The 23642-nt window shown below is 43.3% G+C and overlaps 2 protein-coding genes across 2 annotated transcripts in view; both read right to left on the bottom strand.

Annotated features, from left to right (window-relative positions):
- EHD4 (EH domain containing 4) overlaps positions 1-1204 on the bottom strand; it is a 34859-nt gene extending 33655 nt beyond the window's left edge. The window contains exon 1 of the mRNA XM_008500287.2: positions 818-1204. Coding sequence (XP_008498509.2) covers positions 818-1053 — 236 coding nt within the window. The 5' untranslated portion in view covers positions 1054-1204. The remainder of the gene's footprint in view (positions 1-817) is intronic.
- A 4691-nt stretch (positions 1205-5895) lies between these two features.
- Positions 5896-23642, bottom strand: part of LOC103534353 (cytosolic phospholipase A2 epsilon) — a 53089-nt gene continuing 35342 nt past the window's right edge. Inside the window, 10 exon segments of the mRNA XM_030451813.1 lie at positions 5896-6207; positions 9460-9646; positions 10337-10503; positions 11369-11557; positions 13283-13390; positions 16527-16664; positions 17101-17215; positions 19636-19861; positions 20161-20297; positions 21513-21648. Of these exon segments, the coding sequence (XP_030307673.1) occupies positions 5897-6207; positions 9460-9646; positions 10337-10503; positions 11369-11557; positions 13283-13390; positions 16527-16664; positions 17101-17215; positions 19636-19861; positions 20161-20297; positions 21513-21648 (1714 nt within the window). The 3' untranslated portion in view covers position 5896.

Below are 23642 nucleotides of genomic sequence, written 5' to 3'. Positions count from 1 at the left end.
CAGAGAATGGTCAGGGTTGGAAAAGTCCTTAAAGATCATCCAGTTCCACTCCCCTCCCTTGGAAATCTACCACTATTTTGGGTTGCTCAAGGCCATCCAACCTGGCCTTGAACACTTCATCAAAAGCATTGGAGAGAAAAAAAAAAAAAGGACTTTACAGATACCATGTGGTTTTTTGCCCCAAACTGCTGTACAGTTTCTGTCTTATCTTCACATCCAATCTATTAAATAATCTACTTTTGGGAAAGATGGGGAAGGAGACGAGATTAAATGGTCTGTGGTGGCTGATGAAGTCATCCCATTTTAACACGAAGCGCCTGCTTTTCCTTTGAAATAAACGAGAGATTAACAGAAAAAGTTAAAAGGGAGTAGTCAACGACGTTAGACGTTCACAGCAGACCAAGAAACCGAGATAAAATTCTTAAAAAGGAAGTTGGCTGGAGCTTTACAGAGCGCATAGCAGTCTCGGGTGGGGCACCCACCCTCACACACGGGAGGCATTCGGGGGAGTCCCTTTTCTGCTCGGGAGAGACCGGCACCGGGCAGGCACAGGGGCCACCGGACTCTCAGCCGACGGCCGCTTCCCCGAGAAAGGCGCAAGGTTCCCGGGGGGGCGGCCAGGGAAAGGAGTGCGGAGCCGCGGAGTGCGGAGCGCAGGGCGGATTTACCGCTCCGCAGAAACGCCCGGAGCAGGAGGCGAGCGAGGATTTACTGAGCAGTAAGGAGGGGGGGACGACGACGAAGCGGGCCCTGAGCGCGACCGGCGCGGCGGCGTATCCCCGGGGCAGGCATCGCGGAGCAGAGGGGGTCACCTTACCGGATGAAGGTGGTTTTTCCGGTGCTGTACTGCCCCACCAGCAGCACCATGGGCTTGTTCTCGAAGTCGGCCTCTTCCAGAGCGGGCGAGTGGAACTCATGGAAGCGGTAGTGCTCCTCCAGCGGCAGCAGCTTGCGGATGTAGAGATCCCGCAGCCCCCCGGTCACCGTCTGGACCACGTCGCCGGCACCGCCGCGTTCCCGGCCGCCGCCCTGCTTGCCCATCCAGCTGAACATCCCGCCGGTACCAGCAGCCCCACCGCACTGCCGCTCCCCGCGCACGCAGCAGCGGGCGGGCGGGCCGAGAGAAGCGGCCCCGGCGCGGGGGCGGTTCCAGCAGCGCGGCCCCGGTCCAGCTGAGCTGCAGGGCTGGGCCGTGGGCCCCTCCCTGCGTCGTACGTCCGAGACGGCTGGGGGGTGGGAGGTGGGTGGGTGTGTCGATTGGTTTTTTTTGTTTGTTTTATTTTATTTTATTTTATTTTATTTTATTTTATTTTATTTTATTTTATTTTATTTTATTTTATTTTATTTTATTTTATTTTATTTTATTTTATTTTATTTCGGTTTATTTGATTTTATTTTGTTTCATTTTATTTTATTTCGGTTTATCTTGTTTTGTTTTGTTTCATTTTATTTCGGTTTATCTTATTTTGTTTTGTTTCACTTTATTTTATTTTCTTTCGGTTTATCTTATTTTATTTCGTTTTGCTTTATTTTATTTTATTTTGTTTTATTTTATTTATTTTATTTATTTTATTTATTTTATTTTTGCTTTGGGGATGGGGGATGAGGGGACCATAGTTGTTTTGGGGTTTTTTTGTTGTTTTTTTTTTTTTTTTTAGACCCAGAACATTTATATTTTATGTATTACATTTTTGTTGATGTATTTATTTAACCACAAACCCACCTCTGGAGGTTTAGTTGTACCTGTTGCCCCCTGCACACTAAAAATTTCAGCCTCTTGAAAGGGAAGCTGGAAACCCTTCACCGGTTCAGATCTGAACACAGAATGGCCCAAATGCTTTCCGTGTTTTTGTGGTGATGATTGCTGCCTTGGGATGCCAGAGAAGTGTATGACTAAGCTCTCTGGGGGTTAGCTAGGACATTAGACAACTGTTTTAAACATAGTGAAAATTCTTTATATAACAGTGGAATTTTGCAGTGGGACATGTGTAGGTTCTATGGCCATTACTTTTAACCTTAAGTGGGAGGATCACTTTTTCCATTGATTTTATAAGAGATTTTAATGGAATGCAATCCCATATTCCCTGAAGCATTGAAGGAGTCAGTAAAATAATTTTTTTTTTTTTTTAATTAAAGTTCATCTGTGCTCACATCTTAGAAAACAAAACCTTGGGCTTCCAGTTAAAAAACCCAACAAACAAACAAACAAAAAATGGAGGAGGGGGATTTTTTGCTAAATCTCTGTTAGAAGTATTACAAGTTATCTTCTGTGTTATACTCTTATGGCCTTGACTCCTTAGCATCTAAATCCCTCTTCACTGGTCCAGCAGATCTACTGTTTGAGGTTTTAGCTTTCTACCTTTCTTCCTTCAGGTTTCCATCCTGAACACTAACTTTTCGGTCCCTGCTACAGCTCTTCTAAATACATTGGCAAATTTAGATGTGCCATTTCCATTTCTTCTGTCCCCATGCTGTTCCCTAAAGAACATATGTCAGGCTTTAATAATGCTCAGTCCTGACCATTTAACCCCTCGGTCTTTTTCTGGTTCCTTGCTTCACATTTTATTTAAGGCTGTGCCTGTGTTTTGCAACCCTTTTGTTGCAATTTCCATGCTGAGTCTAAAGATTTTATACCATTTCATGTAGGGTCTTGCTAAGCAGCTTCCTCATTTTTTTTTAAATCCTCTTTTTATAGTTTAGTTTTGCATTCCTGTTATTTTCATCGCTTTCCCCATAGGTTAATCCATAGATAATTAAGTTGCTCTTGCAATTACTTACATCTTCCCCATGTTATTTCAATAATTTCTTTCAAGTCAGTCTTGTATCCCTACATCTTTAGAAGTTCTGACTACTCCTGGTTGCTTATTATCTGGAAAATTACCTGAGCTGTGGGAAACCTAAGGACTGCAGACTGGGGTGCTCCAACTTTTTCACTTGCCTTTTGATGACTCCAGTATTTAGTGACTGGAGAACATCACAGGAAGAGGGCAGGTACAGTGCTGTCTCAGACTGTACTCCCAGCCTCTGGATTCAGTGCATGACTGAGAGGGATGTGGAGCCTTTGTACTTTTTAATCCTTAAAATTTTCCAGTGAATGCACTTATCAGGTTTTTTAAACTCATAAACTTTTGTAATTTGGGTATTTTACTTTGTTAACTTTGAACCTGGGTCTTGCTGTTTTTGCCTGATCTCATCCAGGCCTTGTGGTAGAAGAAAGGTTCACAGTCACTCCCAGTTCATCTCCCCCAGGGCACTCCAGATTTCAGAAATCTCTTTCTTCTCTGCCTTTTACTCTTGTCATCTTTTTTTAGGTTGTAGATTCCTTATCTATTCTCCCATTTTGTGGAAGCTCTTCCACCTCTTTGATCAGCCCTGATGTGTTCCTCTGCATTCGGAGACATAGGGAGAATAGGGAGAACTCAGAGATACAGAATAATGATTTCTGTTTCACTGGACGCCTTTTGAAATGGGGTAAAGTGCTCATTGTTCTCCCTGACCCTTTTGTGGGATGCTGGAAAACTGCAGGAAGGGCAGGGAAGTGTTTGCCTTCGCACACCTCATTCTGCTTGTCTTCAGACTTCCTGCCTAGACACTTCCTGCTGTCAGTGGGATCATTTTTGCCCTTCAGACAATAAAGCTTCAACTGTATTCGGGAACCTGGGAGTGCTTCCAGAATCTCAGGTCTGGTTGTGCCCTCTGGCTACATCCCATCCTATATAGCAACGAGATCCTGCATGCATCAGCACTACTGCTGTCTTTGCTCTCTTTTCTTTGGGGAAGAACAACACAATGTCCCAGTATAGGTTGGGGGCTGACCTGCTGGAGAGCAGTGTAGGTGAAAGAGACCTGGGGGTCCTGGTAGACAAGAGGATGACCATGAGCCAGCAATGTGCCCTTGTGGCCAAGAAGGCCAATGGCATCCTGGGGTGCATTAGAAAGGGTGTGGTTAGTAGGTCAAGAGAGGTTCTCCTCCCCCTCTATTCTGCATTGGTGAGGCCGCACCTGGAGTATTGTGTCCAGTTCTGGGCCCCTCAGTTCAAGAAGGACAGGGAAGTGCTTGAAAGAGTCCAGCGCAGAGCTACTAAGATGATTAAGGGAGTGGAACATCTCCCTTATGAGGAAAGGCTGAGGGAGCTGGGTCTCTTTAGTTTGGAGAAAAGGAGACTGAGGGGTGACCTCATCAATGTTTTCAAATATGTAAGGGGTGAGTGTCAGGGAGATGGAGTTAGGCTCTTCTCAGTGGTGACCAGTGATAGGACAAGGGGTAATGGGTGTAAATTGGAGCACAGGAGGTTCAAGTTGAATATCCGGAAAAATTTTTTTCCTGTAAGGGTGACAGAGCCCTGGAACAGGCTGCCCAGGGGGGTCGTGGAGTCTCCTTCACTGGAGACATTCAAAACCCGCCTGGACACGTTCCTATGCGAAGTGCTCTAGGTGGCCCTGCTCTGGCAGGGGGGGTTGGACTAGATGATCTTTCGAGGTCCCTTCCAACCCCTAGGATTCTATGATTCTATTATTCTATGATTCTATGATTTTCCATGGGAGGTAAACCCTGGGTCTATAGTAGCTGTAGCATGTACCACAGGTAAGTAAATATTCAGTGAATCAAGTGATAAACAGAAGAATTATGTTTCTCAACCTTAAGGGTAAAAAGGAATTTGTAAGTCTTCCATTTTTGGACCACAATAACAGGATCTCTAGGCAAAAAGTACTACTGTTGAACAGGGAAGCCTTTAAGAAACACAGGCTTGTAGCTACAAGATGTCAAATAAATAAAAATTAATACAAGTTATTCATAACTTTTCTTAAAAATTAAATTAGAAAAAGAAGAAAAAGATACCTGGGATTCCATCTGTCAAAAAAACCAGACTGCTTGCTTGAAAGGAGCCACATTAATGGAAGACCAAAGCTACAGAAAATTGAAAGTTAATCTTCTTTTAACCTCAGGTTCAATACTCTACAACAAATAAAAAAAATATTGGCATTTGGGTGAGTGATATTGGTTATAAAGCTTTAGATCTGCCTCTTCTTGGGTCATTTCAGGTGTAACATTCTCCAAAAAATTAAAGCTTTAAACCTTTGGTATATATCAATAATTTAAATCCAACCTATAAACCTTTGGTATATGTCAAGAATTTAAATCCAGCCTAATACAATAAGTTATCATGAGTCAGTTTTTAGAGATGTGTCTTGAATGTGATCCTAAACTCATGGGGTCCCAGGATTTTGGGGCAGTTCACAGATACATCTGGAGCAGGCATAGTTTTTTCTGCTGGTATTTTTCAGCAGCTATGAAATTAGTGTACATGTTTCCTTTAATTATCTTGCTAGTAGAGGGAGAAACACCTAAAAGAAATGGCTTATAACATGTATTTACTATGAAAAATGTTTATTTGCTGTAACTGACTCCAAAAAAAAATGTTTTATTATACAAAGTTTAATATATATAAAAAAAAAATGTTTAAATCACATAGACTCAAAAGTCACAAATGGGCTTCTTGGCTTTGTTTTAGGGACAATGGATTTTGTTCTTTGCTGCATTTCTGGACTGTCAGCCCTCTCTTTTTATAGCTCAGGTAGAGCAGAAATACAGTCAGCATAAACTTCCTCAGGCTTCCTTTTCCATGCATCTCAGCCTTGGCCTGAAGGGTCATTTCTGCAGGCAGAAGCAGAGCAGAGCCTCCCCTTAGCCACACTCCTGAATGCTGTCAACAAGGGAAGCACTTGAATTCACTAAGGAAGAGCTCTGGTTTGCTTGTTTATTCCCTTCACTAACAGACAGGCTGTAGCATTTTTGATGACAAAGTGCTATTCTTAGCATCCTTTGGCTTTTCTTCATTTACTCATCAAATTCTTTTTTTTTTTTTTTCCTCCATTTACAGTATTCATAAATACTTTATTTCATATGCCCCAGTGCTGTACAGTTGGCCAAATGCTGGGTTCCCTCTCTATCACCTACACACACCCCATCCCCATGGGGTGGTTTTCTCAGTGGTTGCTCACTCTTAAGTTGCTTTTTCCTCTCCACAGCAGTCCGCAAGGCCTGAAAAATCAGATCTTTATTATTATGGACATTGTAGTAACTCAGGTTGACCAGTTTGTCAAAATTTTCCTCTGAATAACTCAGGTTGTTGATGTAATACGGACCGCAGGTATTGGCAACATCAACATCACCCTCTGCCATCTCTGAGGGGCTGCGTTTCACACCTGGGAGAGAAACAATGATTTGGTTAATTAGCAGGCTGTGATTGGGGTCTTTCAGGCACAGATACACAGGGGGTAACAGCCACAAATTTTCCTTTCACAGGGCTTTTGGTGCTGGAATATTTGGTTGGCAGCAGGAGGTGGAGAAGCTGGCAGTGGTGAGGGGAGTCAAGGTTGTCCTGGGTACTCCTGGAAATGCTGAACAAAGCAGATTGGATTCTCTTTTGAGCACAGAAGTGGGAGACTCCTTGCCTTGTATTATAGTATATATTATATACTATATTATATATATATATATAATATTATAGTATATATAATAGTATATTCAAACTTTCCAAAAGCATGCCTATATTCTCAGTGCCATGACAGATACTCTTGCACCCAGCACAACCTGACACGTTGCACAATCTGCTATGTCAGCTTTTGGTTCTTGCTAGGAAGAATTATTTTAAAAATACAGAAAACAGACCTAAAAAACCCTAGATTCTATTATCTGAAATGAAAGCCTTCATAGAGCTGTTATCTGGACACATCCCAGAAGCAGATAGTGTAAATATTCACTATAATTTCCTTGAACTCCTACTACTATTAAAAAAAAAAATACAGGCTTTGTATAACCTCAACAGTGAGAGTGAACCTGATATTCCCTGAATTGCTAAGATTTGGCAGGGGTACTGAAAGATCTTCTCATGCCCATTTCATCCCCCCATGGTAATTAACATATTAATCACAGATCAAGGCAAAATAATTAGTCAGGTAGTCCCACAAGTGTCATCTCTGAAAATATTACATCCATCATATCTTATGATCTGAAGACAAATTAAATTAACTTCTTCATTTTAATTCCTTTGGGCAGCAGCAGCAGCCAGATCCAAAGCTGATGCACAAGTTCATTTGCAGGCTGATTGAACACAGCATGTGGACAGGCTGAACTTATATCTACCTGTTAGTACATAGAATAAACATGTTCTTGGAAGGGAAAAAAGGAAATTAATTTGGTTTGATGCTGCAGTTTTCAGCCTTTGACTGAAAGGACAACTGATGCTCCCACTCCTCTGCCAGAGGCCTGAAGATGTAGAGCTGTGCATGAACCTGTACACCTGACACGAGTGCTCACACATGGTTTTTTCCTTCATCATCATCCCCACAAACATCTCAGTTTTCTAACAGGTGGTGTGAGGGAAAGAGAGCAATAACAGCCCCCAGATAGGCACTGATGGTAGATAACCTGTCAGGGGTTGGTCAAGTCTCCCTGTACTCAGTTCCCTGTGTTCAGTTTTGGGCCTCATCCCATAGGAAAGACACTGTGGTGCTGGAGCATGTCCAGGAAAGTGCAATAAAGCTGGTGAAGGGTCTGGAGCACAAGTTGTATGAGGAAGAGCTGAGGGAACTGGGCCAGTTTAGTCTGGAGAGAAGGAGGCTGAGAGGTGACCTTATCAATCTCTACACGAAACAAGGTTGTAGTGAGGTGGGTGTTGGGCTCATTTCCCGATTAACAAACAGTAAGAGAAGAGGAAATGTCTTCAAGTTATGCTAGGGGAGGTTTAGTTTAGATATTAGGAAAAACTGGTTTACTGGAAGGGTTGTCAGGCACTGGAACAGGCTCCCCAGGGAAGTGGTGGAGTCACCATCCCTGGAGGTATTTTAAAAGCACCACGTGCAGATGTGGTGCTTAAGGACATGGTTTTCCCTCCAAAATAATTCAATGCTAAGATGACACTGACAGGAAGTATAATGCTCGACCCCTCCCCATTCATGGAAATGAAGTAATACTTCACATGTTGTACAATCCAGAGCTGGGCTAGGGCATGGTAGTAGAGCACTAGAAATTAAGCTCCTCTTTGTCTGACACTGACAAAGGGCACAGACAACCATACCCAGCCCCCAGGCCTTCCTGTGACATCTGTCTGTGACATCTTTCTGTGACACTGGTGGCTGAGAGGAGGGAGCATTCCCAGAAAACTGCACAGGCAAAGCCCTTCTATGAAAGCTCATCTGGGACTTCACCTGGAGGGGGAGGGCAAGGAGGACTGTTCAGTCTCAGGTTGTAGCTGCCACCTGAACCTGTCAGGCAGCTCAGGCTTGCCTCAATATGCAGAATATCATCCAGGTCTTCATATACATTTTCTGCATACCTAATAACACCCCTCTTTAGATTCCCTGATAATTTATGTGGACATGCAGCATCTGCACATCACCTGATGTTCACCTGATATTAGGTACCTGAGTTAGGAATAACATCCCTAGGTTCTGGAAATTATTAAGGGGGAGAGGGGAGGCAAATTCCTTCATGGAGCAGTACAGAACCTAACTCTCAGTTCCTGTTCTAGTTCGTTCTCCTTGTCTCCTTTCTCCAGTTCTCTCTACAAAGGGCAGCTACAAAAAAACAACCTTTCAGTTATCTGACCTGTGTTAAGAGCTGGAGCAGAGTGCTGTGTCTAGGTGCATAAATATTCTTAGACTATTTGAATCCTGTTAAAAACCCCAGTTGCATACTTCAAATGTTCAGTGAATTCAATGCAGAATGAATACAAAAGTACTGAATGATTTTTATGGCTTGCTAAAAAAAAAAACCAAAAAAACCCCAATTGGGGCAGTGGTTTCTGCTTTTGTTTTGGTATTTTATAATCTGTAGGAGTAACTGAGACTTTTGGCAGCAACTGAGGTAAAAGGGATTATGGAACATGGTACCAGGTCTTAGAAACCATCTGTTTTGAAGTGACTGCAATGTTGCTATTGAAACTCTTCTTAAATTTCAATGTAGGGCTCCCTGAAGTGAACAGAAGCTGTCAACATATTTCAGTGTTATGTTTTCATCACTTTGCTAGTTCACACTTTTGTTTTCAAGATTATCTGCTTAGCTGCAAGCCTGGAAATTATTTTAAACAATGAAATCCTTAGATTTCCCAGAGCATCCTCTAACAGGAAAGGATGACAAGTATGAGAGGAAATAACCCTGCTAATGCCTGCCACTGCAGATAAACAGAATATACTTTTCATCAGTAAACTGTACAATCTACCTAATAAAAGCCTCCAAACCATCTGAAGAGGGGGGCTGATGTATGTGTCAAGGACTGATCTCAGCTGCTGCTCTCCAAGAAAATTAATTTGAGGCTTCTTGGTATGGATCAGATTTAAGCAAAAGGAGTCTAAATCTTTGTTTACAAGATGACCAAAAAGAAGAGATACTGCACAGTGTAAAAGAGAAGGGGCAGCCACTGCCTCTGTGAATGTGAGGGGTAGCTTTAAACTTACCAGGTGCTTTGTAGTTCCTGAAGGTGTCATTTACTAGAGGGAAAAATACCACAATAGGTGTTTCTGGACTCTCCTTGTCACCAACGATGTAACATTCCTTCAGATTTGGAGTTTCCTGATCATCTGGCACCTTTGTAGGGAAAGGAATTCCCTGTTTTGCAAAGTATTTAGAAGCTTCTTTCAGGGGCTGGTTGCCACAACAGGTAAACAAAACAAAACAAAACAAAACCCCATCAGAACATATGAGAAGCATTTTGGACTGCATTTGACTAAAACCAAATTTCACTGGGAATGTTTTAGGGGTAAGGACTGAGTTCTGACAGATACCAGCATGTACCTAAATTAGGTGTTAGACTGTGTATGGAGCCAGGATTAAATATATGGCCAGAATGAAATGGGATGGATCTGGGTCCACATGCCTGGCTGTGTAAATCTAAATTCCTCGTTTGGACATTAAAGATGCTGCCTTTAGAGGAGTCTTAATTTCGATGAATTTAAAGTTCCTAAATACAAAATATATCAGATGCATCAGACCCTTCTATGGTTATTATATTGTCCTGAGTGTGTATTTTTGCATGCATAAGAATCTGTATAACTGGACTGAAAATTCTTAAACAATTTTCAGTACATTTAACTTCAGTCATTCCCTTCAAATCAGCTAAAGCACATTTACTCCTATAAATGGGCAGATTCAGTTTACTAAATGCTTACCTACTGATAACACTTGTACTGTTCAATAAAGATGTGTAACCCTGGTGCACTGTTACCTTATTTACAATTCCCAGATGCTGGGAAGAAAAGAGTTTCTGTGAGTGGAGGATCAGCCATTCTGGGAATGAAACAGCTATACCAGTAAAGAAGAATATACAAGCCTCACCCCTGTTTGGGAACCTGAACTGTAGTTGAAATGCAAAATGACATCCACTTTCCTTTCTGGCCTCATGAGGGGTGGGTAACTGGTAGCAAAAGCAAATGCTGTGTCAATCAGGATGAGGGAGTCTGTTGCTGCTGTCAGGTGGTTGGGCTGAGAGTCCATCTCACAGTCTAGAAAAGAAGCATTTTTAATTTATTTTTTTTTCCCCAGCAGTGGTGCTCAGAATGAGAGATATGTTGAGGAGAGTGAATTGTTAACTAAAAGAAAATCTGTCATTTCTTGGGTCTTAGACCTACCTATGTAGCCGACAGCTGCAGTTCAGTCGTCTCTCAGTTCCTTGTTTGTCTTCCTCTTTTCACTGTTTACAGAGTCTTTGGCTTTCCTCTTATTAAGAGGGATTAACTTGGTGCTCAGGAGGACAGAGTTCTTTTGAGTGACTTTGATCAGGTCAACTTTTTTTTTATTTTTTAATATGGAAAAAATTAAAATGGCACCTCATTGTCTCAGCATATTAAAGATTAAAGACATCCAGTGCCTTGCATGCTATGAGAAGAGGCAGAGAGCTACCAAGGCAGGCAAAATACAACTTATAAAAATACTCCTTATACAAGATGGAAGACTTGGTGCCAGACTGAGCACTAATTACCAAACTGTTTAAAAGGAATGCTGATACAAAGGTTGTAACTTTTGTAGAACTAACTTGTAGTGTAACTAAGTAGAACATGAAACAGGGCAAGAGATAAGATGCCAATGCCCTGCCAGAGGCATGCAGGCTGGCACATCAGCTGTTATAAGTTGGTTAATTAATCAGATTCTTTCTCATCTATCTGTTGCCAGTCTTCATTAAAGTTTTATGAGGATGTTTTTGAAGTCTCTAGCTATCTAGTTTCAGCTTTTGGTAACAAATGATTTCCAATATTATCAGAAGAAAGGAGCAGAATGAAAAAGCAGTCAGCTTGATAACCTTTTAAGCGTGGTTTCTTTTTCACAAGGATGGTTAGAAATCTAATGGAAGCCAGGGAACTATTTCCATACCTTTCCATTTGGAAAACTTGCTCTCTAGGTAGTTGTTGTCCATCTGAAAGCCCTTCAGGAAGTTATGGATTTCTGAAGCTGCTGGACGTAACATGGCAACATCTCGGAAAATGTCTGAAAAGCTGTCAGTGGGACAAACCATTCGAGTGTCCAGCTCACTTGGTCTTGCAGGAAATAAGGTTTCATCATCTTAAGAAGAAAGAAAACAGTTCTTGTATATTTCCTCATTGCTTAGGTTAATCTATGCAATCATAATTTATTTTTTTTTAACACGTTGGGCAAAACTTGTACCTGTTTGTCTTTCTATTTCCAGGATCTCCACAAATCTCACAGTTTTTCAGCTAAGCTTTGAAAAACATTCATTTCTTCTTCTCAGTCCACAGTGATAAAGGCCTTCTTTGCACTGTGAAATGATCCATCTACCATAACTTTCCTTGTTTTTCTATGATTTTATCCACTGTGACATCCTGCACTTACCCTGCCTTCCTCTGATACTCAGGGTTATAATTTATCTCTCAGCCTCACACATAAAAACCCCACTCAATCACAATCTCTCAGCTACACAAACACAATTAATGCTCCTTCTTAGTAAATAGAAGCTCATTTTAACAACCAAAAACTACCCCCTGGAAGAATAAAAAATAAGTCAGTCTTTTTACTACATTTCTATTCATAGAATCATAGAATTGTCTGGGTTGGAAGGGACCTCAGAGATCATCAAGTCCAACCCTTGATCCACTCCCCCCGTGGTTCCCAGCCCATGGCACTGAGTGACTCGAGCACAGGCCCTATGAGGAGAGGCTGAGGGAGCTGGGGCTGTTCAGCCTGAAGAAGAGGAGGCTCAGGGGAGACCTCATTGCTGTCTACAACTACCTGAAAGGAGGCTGTAGCGAGGTGGGAACTGGACTCTTTTCACAGACGACCTTCAACAAGACAAGAGGACACAGTCTTAAGTTGTGCCAGGGGAGGTTTAGGTTAGATATTAGAAAGAATTTCTTCACAGAGAGGGTGATTAGGCTATGGAATGGACTGCCCGGTGAGGTGGTAGATTCTCCATCCCTGGAGACATTTAAAAAAAGACTGGATGTGGCACTCAGTGCCATGGTCTAGCAACTGCTCCAGTGGGTCAAGGGTTGGACTAGATGATCTCTGAGGTCCCTTCCAACCTGGCTAATTCTATGATTCTATGATTCTATGATCCAGTCTCTTTTGAAATATCTCCAGACACAGAGAATCCACTACTTCCCTGGGCAGCCCATTCCAATGCCTGATCACCCTCTCCGTAAAGAAATTCTTTCTCATCTCCAACCTAAACCTCCCCTGGCACAACTTGAGACCCTGCCCTCTTGTCTATTCCTTCTCATTTTTTTTTATTTTTTATTTTTTCTCTCTGAAGTCTGGTGTGTTTCTCCTTGAAATCCCACTCTGCAGATCTTTTTTAATTTGGTAGTGTGCTTTACAAATCTTATCCTTAGGACTTGTTTGGAATGACCTGCAATAGTACTGAAGCTTGTGTATGTGCTTTGCAGACTCCAGGAAGGAAAGGATGGTGATTGTCCTTGTTTCTGTGAAAACTCACATCATTCACCAAATTCCAAGAAAGGAACTGGTCTACATGGATATTTTTCCCCAATTTTACTAAAACAGCTAATATGAGAACCATTCTCTCTTTTTATTTTTCTCCCCTGTGGTAGATCCCATGGATTCTTTTCTTTATTATGATTGCCATGTTGTAATTCATGGCATGAATTTCCCTTCTGGTTTCCACGTGAATTACAGGAAGCCCTAAAGAAGGAACTCCAAAATGGCTTCAAAAAAATTCAGTGAGTAGCAGTACAGAGGGAAAATAACTAAATAACTAAATTAATTAATAAACAGACAATTAAATCGCATTATACCATAAGAATAACCTACCTATTTCAGTAATTTTGTCTCGAGTCCACTTGTGCCAGAACTCTTCTGAATTAACAGATATATACCAAGCATCCATAAGATTCAAGGAAAACACACTGCTCCAGATCCCTGTGGCACAGGATAGATTGGACAGAAAGTAAACTGGTAAAGACATGGAAGCATTTTTCATTCCCAATGACCTTCAGTGCCTTCTGTGTTGTCCAGCACACTTTATTCATTATATTATCTTAATGCACAAATAAACAGAAATGTATTTATGATTTTATATCTGAATCCATAATGTATATAAATAAGATACTTTATTGGGGTATATGAAGAGTGCTCGTAGCATTTTCAGTATAGCTGCAAACACATTCACTATTGTTACATGGCAAATAACTCTTGTCAAGTACACCTTAATATTTCCTGGATTTCCTCAACATTTTTTATTCCACAAGTTCTCAGTATTCGTGGTTTTAAACCTTTCAGTTTTTTCTAGCATAAGCCTGTTACAGACAGATATGAAGTTATTGTGCAGAACTGCCAACCCCGGAACACTGAGGATTCATCTCCTAATATCTCTTAGAAAGAGGGAGCTGACTCTCAAGTTTTGAAAATGTAAAGTATAAATATATTGAGTCTTTTGATTTGCCTTCTGATTTTTGAGGGTTTGAGGCATACCTGGGTTACAGTTTCAATTCCCTCTAGTAACAGATGAAACAAAGTTGATGTGGCTCAGACTGCCAACTCCCTGCAATCCTCTCACATGCAATGAACCCTCCAAAGTGCAGAACTAAAACTCCTGCTCTGGAGGGAAACTGAGTGATGGAGAGAAGAGGCTGGGTGGGCTTGAGGAGCCTGGTGATGGCCTGGGATGGACCTGGCCAGGAAAGAGCTGCAGGAAAGACCCATGTATTCAGTCTCAGCTCTGTTCAGGGCAGGAGTGAAAAGGAATTTTCATAGAATCATAGAATAGAATTGGCTGGGTTGGAAGGGACCTCAGAGATCATCAGGTCCAACCCTTGATCCACTCCCGCTGAGGTTCCCAGCCCATGGCACTGAGTGCCACATCCAGGCTCTTTGGAAATATCTCCAGACACGGAGAATCCACTACTTCCCTGGGCAGCCCATTCCAATGTCTGATCACCCTCTCCAGAAAGAAATTCTTTCTAATCTCCAACCTAAACCTCCCCTGGCACAACTTGAGACCCTGCCCTCTTGTCTTGCTGAGAGTTGCCTGGGAAAAGAGCCCAACCCCCCCCTGGCTCCAACCTCCTTTCAGGGAGTTGTAGAGAGTGATGAGGTCTCCCCTGAGCCTCCTCTTCTCCAGGCTGAACACTCCCAGCTCCCTCAGCCCTTCCTCACAGGACTTGTGCTGGATCCCTTCACAGCCTCCTTGCTCTTCTCTGGACCTGCTCCAGCACCTCAATCTCCTTCCTGAACTTCCTGAGAGGCCCAGAACTGGACACAGGACTCAAGCTGTGGCCTCACCAGGGCTGAGCACAGGGGCAGAATCCCTTCCCTGGACCTGCTGGCCATGCTGTTCCTGATCCAGCCCAGGATGCCATTGGCCTTCTTGGCTACCTGGGCACACTGCTGGCTCATGTTCAGCTTCCTGTCAATCCAGACTCCCAGCTCCCTTTCTGCCACTCTGTGCCCAGCCTGGAGCTCCCCATGGGGTTGTTGTGTTGAACCTCATCCCGTTGGAATCAGCCCAACTCTCCAGTCTGTCCAGGTCCCTCTGCAGAGCCCTCCTGCCTTCCAGCTGATCCACACTCCCCCCCAGCTTAGTGTCATCTGTGAATTTGCTGATGATGGACTCAATCCCCTCATCTAAATCATCTATAAAGATATTAAACAGAACAGAAGTTTCTGCAAACCTGTCAAATAACTGTGTCACCAAATTAAGCAACATTGCCTGAATGAGACAACTCTGGGTCATTGGCAGGGAGAAGGGATAAAAATATCTCAGCATTGCTCTAGAGAAGAGGAAAGTCAGGGTGGGAGGTGTAGGGAGGGGGCTGGTCACCTACTGACATTTATAACCCCAAAAGGGGAATCCAAGGGGGTATCAAGTTAATATTGCAGCTGGGGATGGGGAGATTGACAGCTCCCACCTCACCCCAGGCTGTAGAGAAATCTCCACACAGGCAAAGAGCCTGCTCAGAACCCCCCTGAAACTTCCTTTCTGCAATTGGTGGAAGCAGGAAGAACAATGAGGCAAGAGATTGCTTTCACAAAAGGGAAAAAAAGATTTCCTTACTGCTTTTGCTGTTCTTACGCAGGAGGGAAGCACGTTAAATATTGTTATGTGTTTGTTGCACTTTGGAAGGGAAGTTTTATCCTGCTGGATTAATCAGGGTTAGCTGCAGAAGGAACATTGTATATTAACAGCTCTTTGGAGACTGGGGGTGCAGAAGAGCCTCATGATTTAACTTCGCAGCAATCTTACACAGCTTTTTTTTTGCTCACAAAGATCTGTGAGTATTGTGAAGGCCTCGTGTCAGTAAGCATAACCACATATCAAGTAAAAATAAATATGTTCAGCTGAATAAAATTGCAGCGAAAATGAAAAATCTTACAGATTGTGATCTGTTATCAGTTCTAATATTTTACTGTATACTGGTAGGTAAAAAAAAAAATATGCTATTTCATTTAAAAAGAGAGGTTTGTGCAGGTTTGTGTGGTTAGGCCACACCTCGAGTACTGTGTCCAGTTCTGGGCCCCTCAGTTTAAGAAGGATGTAGAGGTCCTGGAACAGGTCCAAAGGAGGGCAACCAGGCTGGTGAAGGGACTCGAGCACAGGCCCTATGAGGAGAGGCTGAGAGAGCTGGGGGTGTTCAGCCTGAAGAAGAGGAGGCTCAGGGGAGACCTCATTGCTGTCTACAACTCCCTGAAAGGAGGCTGTAGCGAGGTGGGAACTGGACTCTTTTCACAGACGACCTTCAACAAGACAAGAGGACACAGTCTTAAGTTGTGTCAGGGGAGGTTTAGGTTAGATATTAGAAAGAATTTCTTCATGGAGAGGGTGATCAGGCTATGGAATGGACTGCCCGGTGAGGTGGTAGATTCTCCGTCCCTAGAGACATTTAAAAAGAGACTGGATGTGGCACTCAGTGCCATGGTCTAGCAACTGCTCCGGTGGGTCAAGGGTTGGACTAGATGATCTCTGAGGTCCCTTCCAACCCGGCTAATTCTATGATTCTATGATTCTATGATAGCAGTGGATCATATTACACTACACTTCCATGGAGCAACAAATCACCTTCTAAAAAGCAGATTCTGGATTCTGGAACTTTCTTCATCAGGCGACCCATGAAGAACTCACTACCAAAATCTTCTGCACGAATATAGGCACCGTATTTTGGAAATCCTACCTCATAAGGGGTGAATTCCACCCATTCTGAAAGAAAAAGCAGAAGATAGACTGATGACAGCAGCAGAAGGCAGAATTAGTTGAATAAAATGTATGATATTGGCCAGGTTATAGCACACTTGTTTCTAACTGACACACTTTGCAAATAGACATTTATTCACCATATATTTCAGAGTGTGGAACATGTCTAGTGAATTGTCCTGTTATATTTAAATTTCACTACAGACTTTATGTTTCTGAGGTAAATGAACAGATGATTTCATGATGATGTCTCTCATCATACTGTTTCTGAACCTGAATACAGTTGCATATACTAAGATGTTAAAAAAATTAACTATCAAAATTCTACTTAAAAGTAGAAGGCATCCTGGCCCTTTAGAGGATTTGTGCATTGAACTGATTTCTTTATCAGGTCCTAAACTGACCCATATTGGGTTTAACTGTTAAACAATTCTGGTTTTACCTCTAAAATCCTGGTCGCTGATTTTATCCTTCACATTGAGAGAGAGGTAGATGGGCAGGGGATTCTGACCCTGGCTGAGTGCCAGCTGCTGATCCGTGAGCTTATGGCAGTCCTCCTGATTTGGAAAAGAAAAGTAGTTGAGATAAGTTAGATGACACAAAGGGCCTCCCACTTCATCTAATCCTGGGCTTTGCCAACACAATGCATCCTTGACTCCAGCCAGGATGTTTCACACCAGTTTAGTTCAGAGAGGTTCTATCACTCCTGTCTGTGACCCTCCCCAGATCCAGCACTTCAGCATACACATAGTCCTAAGTTAAGTTCATATGACAAAAAAAAAAAAAAAAATTCTGATATTTTGATGGTAGGAAGAAAATATTCTTATTCACATGATTTAGTTCAGGAAACTGAAAATATTTGAAAGGCACTCTTGGCACGGCATATTTCATTCTGAAAGAGTAAGCCCTGTCCTTGGTGACTAGAAAATCACATTTTTCTCAGCTCTGTGACTGAGCCAAGCCTCAGACAGAGTTAATTTCAGTGAGGCTTGACTCTCTTCTTCATGTGACAGAGCATCATACATAGTCAGGCAGGGTGGAAAGGAAGGGATAGTTTGGGAGCTCTGCCCAAGCATGAGAGAGTTCTGACTTCAGATCCTGCTGGAAGGAGAGCTGCAGCTGCTCCCCCTTTCTGGAACAGCCCTTGGAGGGGTGGCTATGCCACTGTGTCACTGTGCTTCCTTTGGATGGTGTCAATCCAGGGAACAGGGCTGTGGCACTGCAGGGATAACCCCAGCACCCTGCTGAGCCACACCCAGGGAGCCTCCAGTGCAAATCTGGATGTGTGTGGAGTTATTTGGAGTACGGGGGAATGTTTTCTCTTTCTTGAGTAGAAATGACCTACTGGGAAGGAAATATTCACAAATGCTAAAATAAAGCCTGAACCTTGCCTTTGGGTGGAAATGTTTACAGGGTGACAGAATCCCATCAGCAAGTTGGAGAGGCTGTCATAGAATCATAGAATCATAGAATCCTTGGGGTTGGAAGGGACCTCGAAAGATCATCTAGTCCAACCCCCCCTGCCAGAGCAGGGCCACCTAGAGCACTTCGCATAGGAACGTGTCCAGGTGGGTTTTGAATGTCTCCAGTGAAGGAGACTCCACGACCCCCCTGGGCAGCCTGTTCCAGGGCTCTGTCACCCTTACAGGAAAAAAATTTTTCCGGATATTCAACTTGAACCTCCTATGCTCCAATTTACACCCATTACCCCTTGTCCTATCACTGGTCACCACTTCTCCAGTCCTCAGGCACCTCTCCTGTTACCCATGACTTACTGAAGATGATGGAGAGTGGCCTAGCAATGACCTCCGCCAGCTCCCTCAGCACCCTTGGATGCATTCCATCTGGACCCATCGACTTATGGATGTCCAGATTACTCAGCTGATCCCTAACCCAATCCTCATCTACTATGTCAAACTCCTCATCTATCTTGACTACTTCTGGGGCTAAATGAATCTGGGGCTCATGCGGAAACCCTGCAGGAGTAAAGACAGAGGCAAAGAAGGCGTTCAGCACCTCTGCCTTCTTTATATCCTCTGTCACCAGGGCTCCCAGCTCATTCCTTAGTGGGCCAATATTGCCTCTAGTGTTAGTTTTGCTAGCTATGTATTTGAAAAAGCCCTTTCTATTATCCTTAACCTGACTTGCAAGGTTAAGTTCCAAGGAGGCCTTAGCTTTCCTAATTGCCTCCCTACATCCTCTGACAACAGTCCTATATTCCTCCCAAGTGACCAGCCCCCCCTTCCATGATCTGTAGATTTTCCTTTTCCACTTAAGTTTTCCTAGCAGTTCCTTTTTTAACCATGCTGGTCTCCTAGCTCCCTTACTAGATTTCCTAACCATAGGGACACTCTGATTCTGTGCTTGCAAATAGTGGTCCTTGAATACTGACCAGCTGTCTTGAGCCCCTTTATCTTCTAACACCCATGGGATTTCTCTTAACAGTTGATTGAGGAGGCCAAAGTTTGTCTTTGTGTTTGTAATATTTTTTTTCTTTTGCTGTGCATCTCTCTTAAAAGGACAGCAGGATTCTCATTTAAATATTTGCATGTGAGTTTGTTTTAAAGTTGTTCATACTATAAACTTATCACTGTTTCTCCACCACCCTTTCTGCACCAGGTGTGATGCTAAAATCCGCATAATACACCCAAAACCCCACAATGAATGATACAACCAAGGCACAAGCTTTAGGCATCCATCTGAAAAACAAACAAACATGCAAAAAAACATGTTCTGTAAGGGTGATGAAACACTGGCATTGCCCTGAGAAGCTGTGTGGTCTTCCCCTGTGGAGATGCTAAAAAACCCCTGTGGTTAAGGGCAGACAGCTCTCACTGATGTTGCTTGAGCACTGCTGTTGGACAAGAAGATCTCCAGAGGTCCCTCCCAGTCTCATCCCATTTTTTATTTACTGTCTGCCCTCAGCTCTATATTCATTAAATACTCAAGGATGAAGAGAAAGGTGCTGCTCTCATACCTTTTCATGTAACATGGTTTCAATGATGAGTCCCCAGAGATCTGTGAAACACATCTGATGTCCCTCCTGTTTCCTCTGGAACAACTCTTTCAAATAGTATTTCAGACGATCAGGGGCAAAACAAGTGAGGAATTTATTTTTTAGCACATGCTTTCGGGCATCTTTGAGTGTTTCCTTGAGGTCCTTCTGGGACCAGTCAGGATCTTCATACAAGTTTGACATGGTCCTAAGTCAAAAAAGAAAAGAAACCCGAGGAAATTGTGAGTTCTGAAGCAGAGCTTTGGGAAGCTACCATGCTTTGATTTACATGCAATGCACATGTGCATGGTACCATCCACATGTTTTGTCAGGACTGAATTAATCCCAAATGCTGGCAAATACCCACCAAAGAAAACAAGAAAAAAACCACAGCAGAAGAAGAAAGCCCTCCATTGAGAGTAAAGATGCTGCAACACTTCTGATCAGTTTTTTGACATCCCATATAGAAAATTCCTAGGAAAACATTGCTTTTTTTTTTATTCTTACCATGTTGTGCCAGATAAACCAGTGATGTATGAGACACAGTCCAAGACATTCAGTTCCTGCACACTGAGCAGGTGAGCATACATGGCTGTCAGAGCTCTGGTTCCACCACCTGTTGTCATGATTGCCACCACAGGTACCTGTTCAAACCCAAAATACATATTTAGTGAAATGGGATGAGAAGGGAAAGGGACATTGTGGATGAGAAAAGAGAAAGTTACAGCACTGGTAAGGTAATAAAGATGATGCATGCCACCTGTCTGCAAGGAGAAGAAAAGCCTGAACTAATAATGAATCACAGGTGGAGTACAAAATACTTCATGTTTCCTCTGCCAAGCAGCTTTGAATTAGCATGAGATCCAGCATCTCCTACATCACATTTTCAGTGCTCTGTTGTGAAACAAATAACATGGAGAAGCAAAAAACAAATTAAAAATTAAAAAGGGAATGGTACCTCTTGCCATCTGAACCAGATTTTGATCAGATGGCAAAAAAACAGAACAAAACAAACAAAAAAAAACCAACCCACAACTCATCTTAGTCCAAAGGAAGATTCAGTGTTCTCCAGGAACAAAAAAAAAAAACTTAAGGCAAAAAAACCTTAAGTGTTGCCTTTACAGTTCAACTCAAATCATCAGAGGAATCTTGGGAGGTTGTTCAGCATGGAAATGTGGGTGCCTCTACAGCTGAGGGGAAGGAAATGGCCCAAACCTCAGAGTGCTGGCATTTAAAGACAAGGTCTCATATGTGAAGGGTCCAGCCATGCAAAAAAGCTGCTGAGCTCAGTTAAGGCCAACTTGTCATCTCATCTGCATTCAAGTTTTATGCTGCAGTTGTGGGACTAAAGTGAAAGTAGATAAACCTGATTTTTCCCTGATTTAGACCCACTATCAGTCCCATTTGCCAAGCAAGCTCATGATCATGATCAGCAGCAGGTGAAGTCAGGCTGCCAGAGTGCTGAGCTCACTGAGCCATCAATCCTGGCTTCACCAGGCAAAACAAACTCAAGTCCTATTTAAACAGTGAGGGCAAGAAGAGCAGAATCAATGGTTTAGATCTGGTGCAGATGACTATGAGGCCTAAAATAAGCTTTGTCTTTGGTCCTGAGAGGACCTGGCCCTTCTCTAAGTGATTGTGCAGACTGCTAGTTGACAAAAAGCTTGATTCTGTAGCAGCAGGGCTACAGCTTTTTTTAGTGTTTCCCATGAAACCTCCTTTTCTTCCCTAGAATAGAGAAAAGATGTCAGCCAGGGCTTGCAGAAGGAACTTTACTCTGGAAAATGAGAGCTGAACACAAGTGCTAAATATTAAAACTCAGCTGCAGAGAAAGCAGAGAACAATTCTGTCTCAGATACCTCCTGGTCCTCCAAGTCCTCCTCCAGATGCAGAATGTCCTTCAGAGCAGCTGCAGCCACCTTCTTCCTCTTGAGAATGAAATCCTGTTCCTGGGCACACAGCTCAAACCCCAGGCGGACATCGAGGTCTTCCTGGCTGGAAAAAAGGATCAGGTCTCTTACATCATGTTTAGAGTCTAATTCAGCTTCTTAATTTCATTTGCTTCATGAACAGACACATTCACCATCAGATCATGTACAGCAAAACAGGAAGGAATGAAGGGTTTCAGTTTGTTCCTGGAGAACACTGAATCTGCCTTTGGACTAAGATGGGTTGTGGGTTGGTGGGTTTTTTTTTTGGTTTTTCGGGGTTTTTTTGGTTTTTTGGTTTTTTGTTTGTTTGTGGGGTTTTTTGGTGTTTTTGTTGTTGTTTTCTTGCTAAAGATGCCCAAAATTAAACGCAGCCCCAAGATGGGTTGTGGGGGTTTTTTTGTTTTTCTTTTTTATTCCTTTGGTTTTTTGTTTTTGCTTTTCATTTTGTTTCTTTGTTTTCTTGCCAAAGATGCCCGAAATTAAACACAGCTCCAAGTAACAGCATTGCTCCTTTTCAGACTTAAAGCCAAAAGCCTGCAGAGGGCAGTGGTTTACAGGTGGCTTTTAAACTCACCTTAAAGAGTTACCTGGACTAACACTGACCCGTGTTTGAATGCTTTTTTTTTGGGGGGGGGAGTGGATGATATAGTCATCTATGGGTACTTATAAGCACTATGGTTTGGAAGCTGCTGGGAAAGTCATTTACTGGAAATAAAGCACAAGAGGAGATGCAGCTGCCATTGTAAGGGAAGGGAAAGTCCTACATAAATCAACAACATGATGTCCCAGTATAGTTTGGGGGCTGACCTGCTGGAGAGCAGTGTAGGTGAAAGAGACCTGGGGGTCCTGGTAGACAAGAGGATGACCATGAGCCAGCAATGTGCCCTTGTGGCCAAGAAGGCCAATGGCATCCTGGGGTGCATTAGAAAGGGTGTGGTTAGTAGGTCAAGAGAGGTTCTCCTCCCCCTCTATTCTGCATTGGTGAGGCCGCACCTGGAGTATTGTGTCCAGTTCTGGGCCCCTCAGTTCAAGAAGGACAGGGAAGTGCTTGAAAGAGTCCAGCGCAGAGCTACTAAGATGATTAAGGGAGTGGAACATCTCCCTTATGAGGAAAGGCTGAGGGAGCTGGGTCTCTTTAGTTTGGAGAAAAGGAGACTGAGGGGTGACCTCAATGTTTTCAAATTTTCTGCCCCTATACTCAGCCCTGGTAAGGCCACACCTCGAGTACTGTGTTCAGTTCTGAGCCCCTCAGTTCAAGAAGGATATTGAGGTCCTCGAACAGGTCCAAAGGAGGGCAACCAGGCTGGTGAAGGGACTCGAACACAGATCCTATGAGGAGAGGCTGAGGGAGCTGGGGGTGTTCAGCCTGGAGAAGAGGAGGCTCAGGGGAGACCTCATCACTCTCTACAACTCCCTGAAAGGAAGATGGAGCCGGGGGGGGTTGGGCTCTTTTCCCAGGCAACTCTCAGCAAGACAAGAGGGCAGGGTCTCAAGTTGTGCCGGGGGAAGTTCAGATTGGATATTAGAAAGAATTTTTTCACGGAAAGGGTGATCAGACATTGGAACGGGCTGCCTGGGGAGGTGGTGGACTCTTCGTCCCTGGAGACATTTAAAAAGCGACTCGATATGGCACTCAGTGCCATGGTCTAGTGACTGTGGCAGTAGTTGATCAAGGGTTGGACTTGATGATCTCTGAGGTCCCTTCCAACCCAGCCTATTCTATGATTCTATGAAATATGTAAGGAGTGAGTGTCAAGGAGGTGGAGTTAGGCTCTTCTCAGTGGTGACCAGTGATAGGACAAGGGGTAATGGGTGTAAATTGGAGCACAGGAGGTTCAAATTGAATATCTGGAAAAATTTTTTTCCTGTAAGGGTGACAGAGCCCTGGAACAGGCTGCCCAGGGGGGTCGTGGAGTCTCCTTCACTGGAGACATTCAAAACCCGCCTGGACACGTTCCTATGCGAAGTGCTCTAGGTGGCCCTGCTCTGGCAGGGGGGGTTGGACTAGATGATCTTTCGAGGTCCCTTCCAACCCCAAGGATTCTATGATTCTATGAT

This window comes from Calypte anna, chromosome 5A (genome assembly GCF_003957555.1).
Source record: "Calypte anna isolate BGI_N300 chromosome 5A, bCalAnn1_v1.p, whole genome shotgun sequence".
Taxonomy (NCBI): Eukaryota; Metazoa; Chordata; class Aves; order Apodiformes; family Trochilidae; genus Calypte; species Calypte anna.
This window is presented reverse-complemented; position numbering and strand designations above follow the sequence as displayed.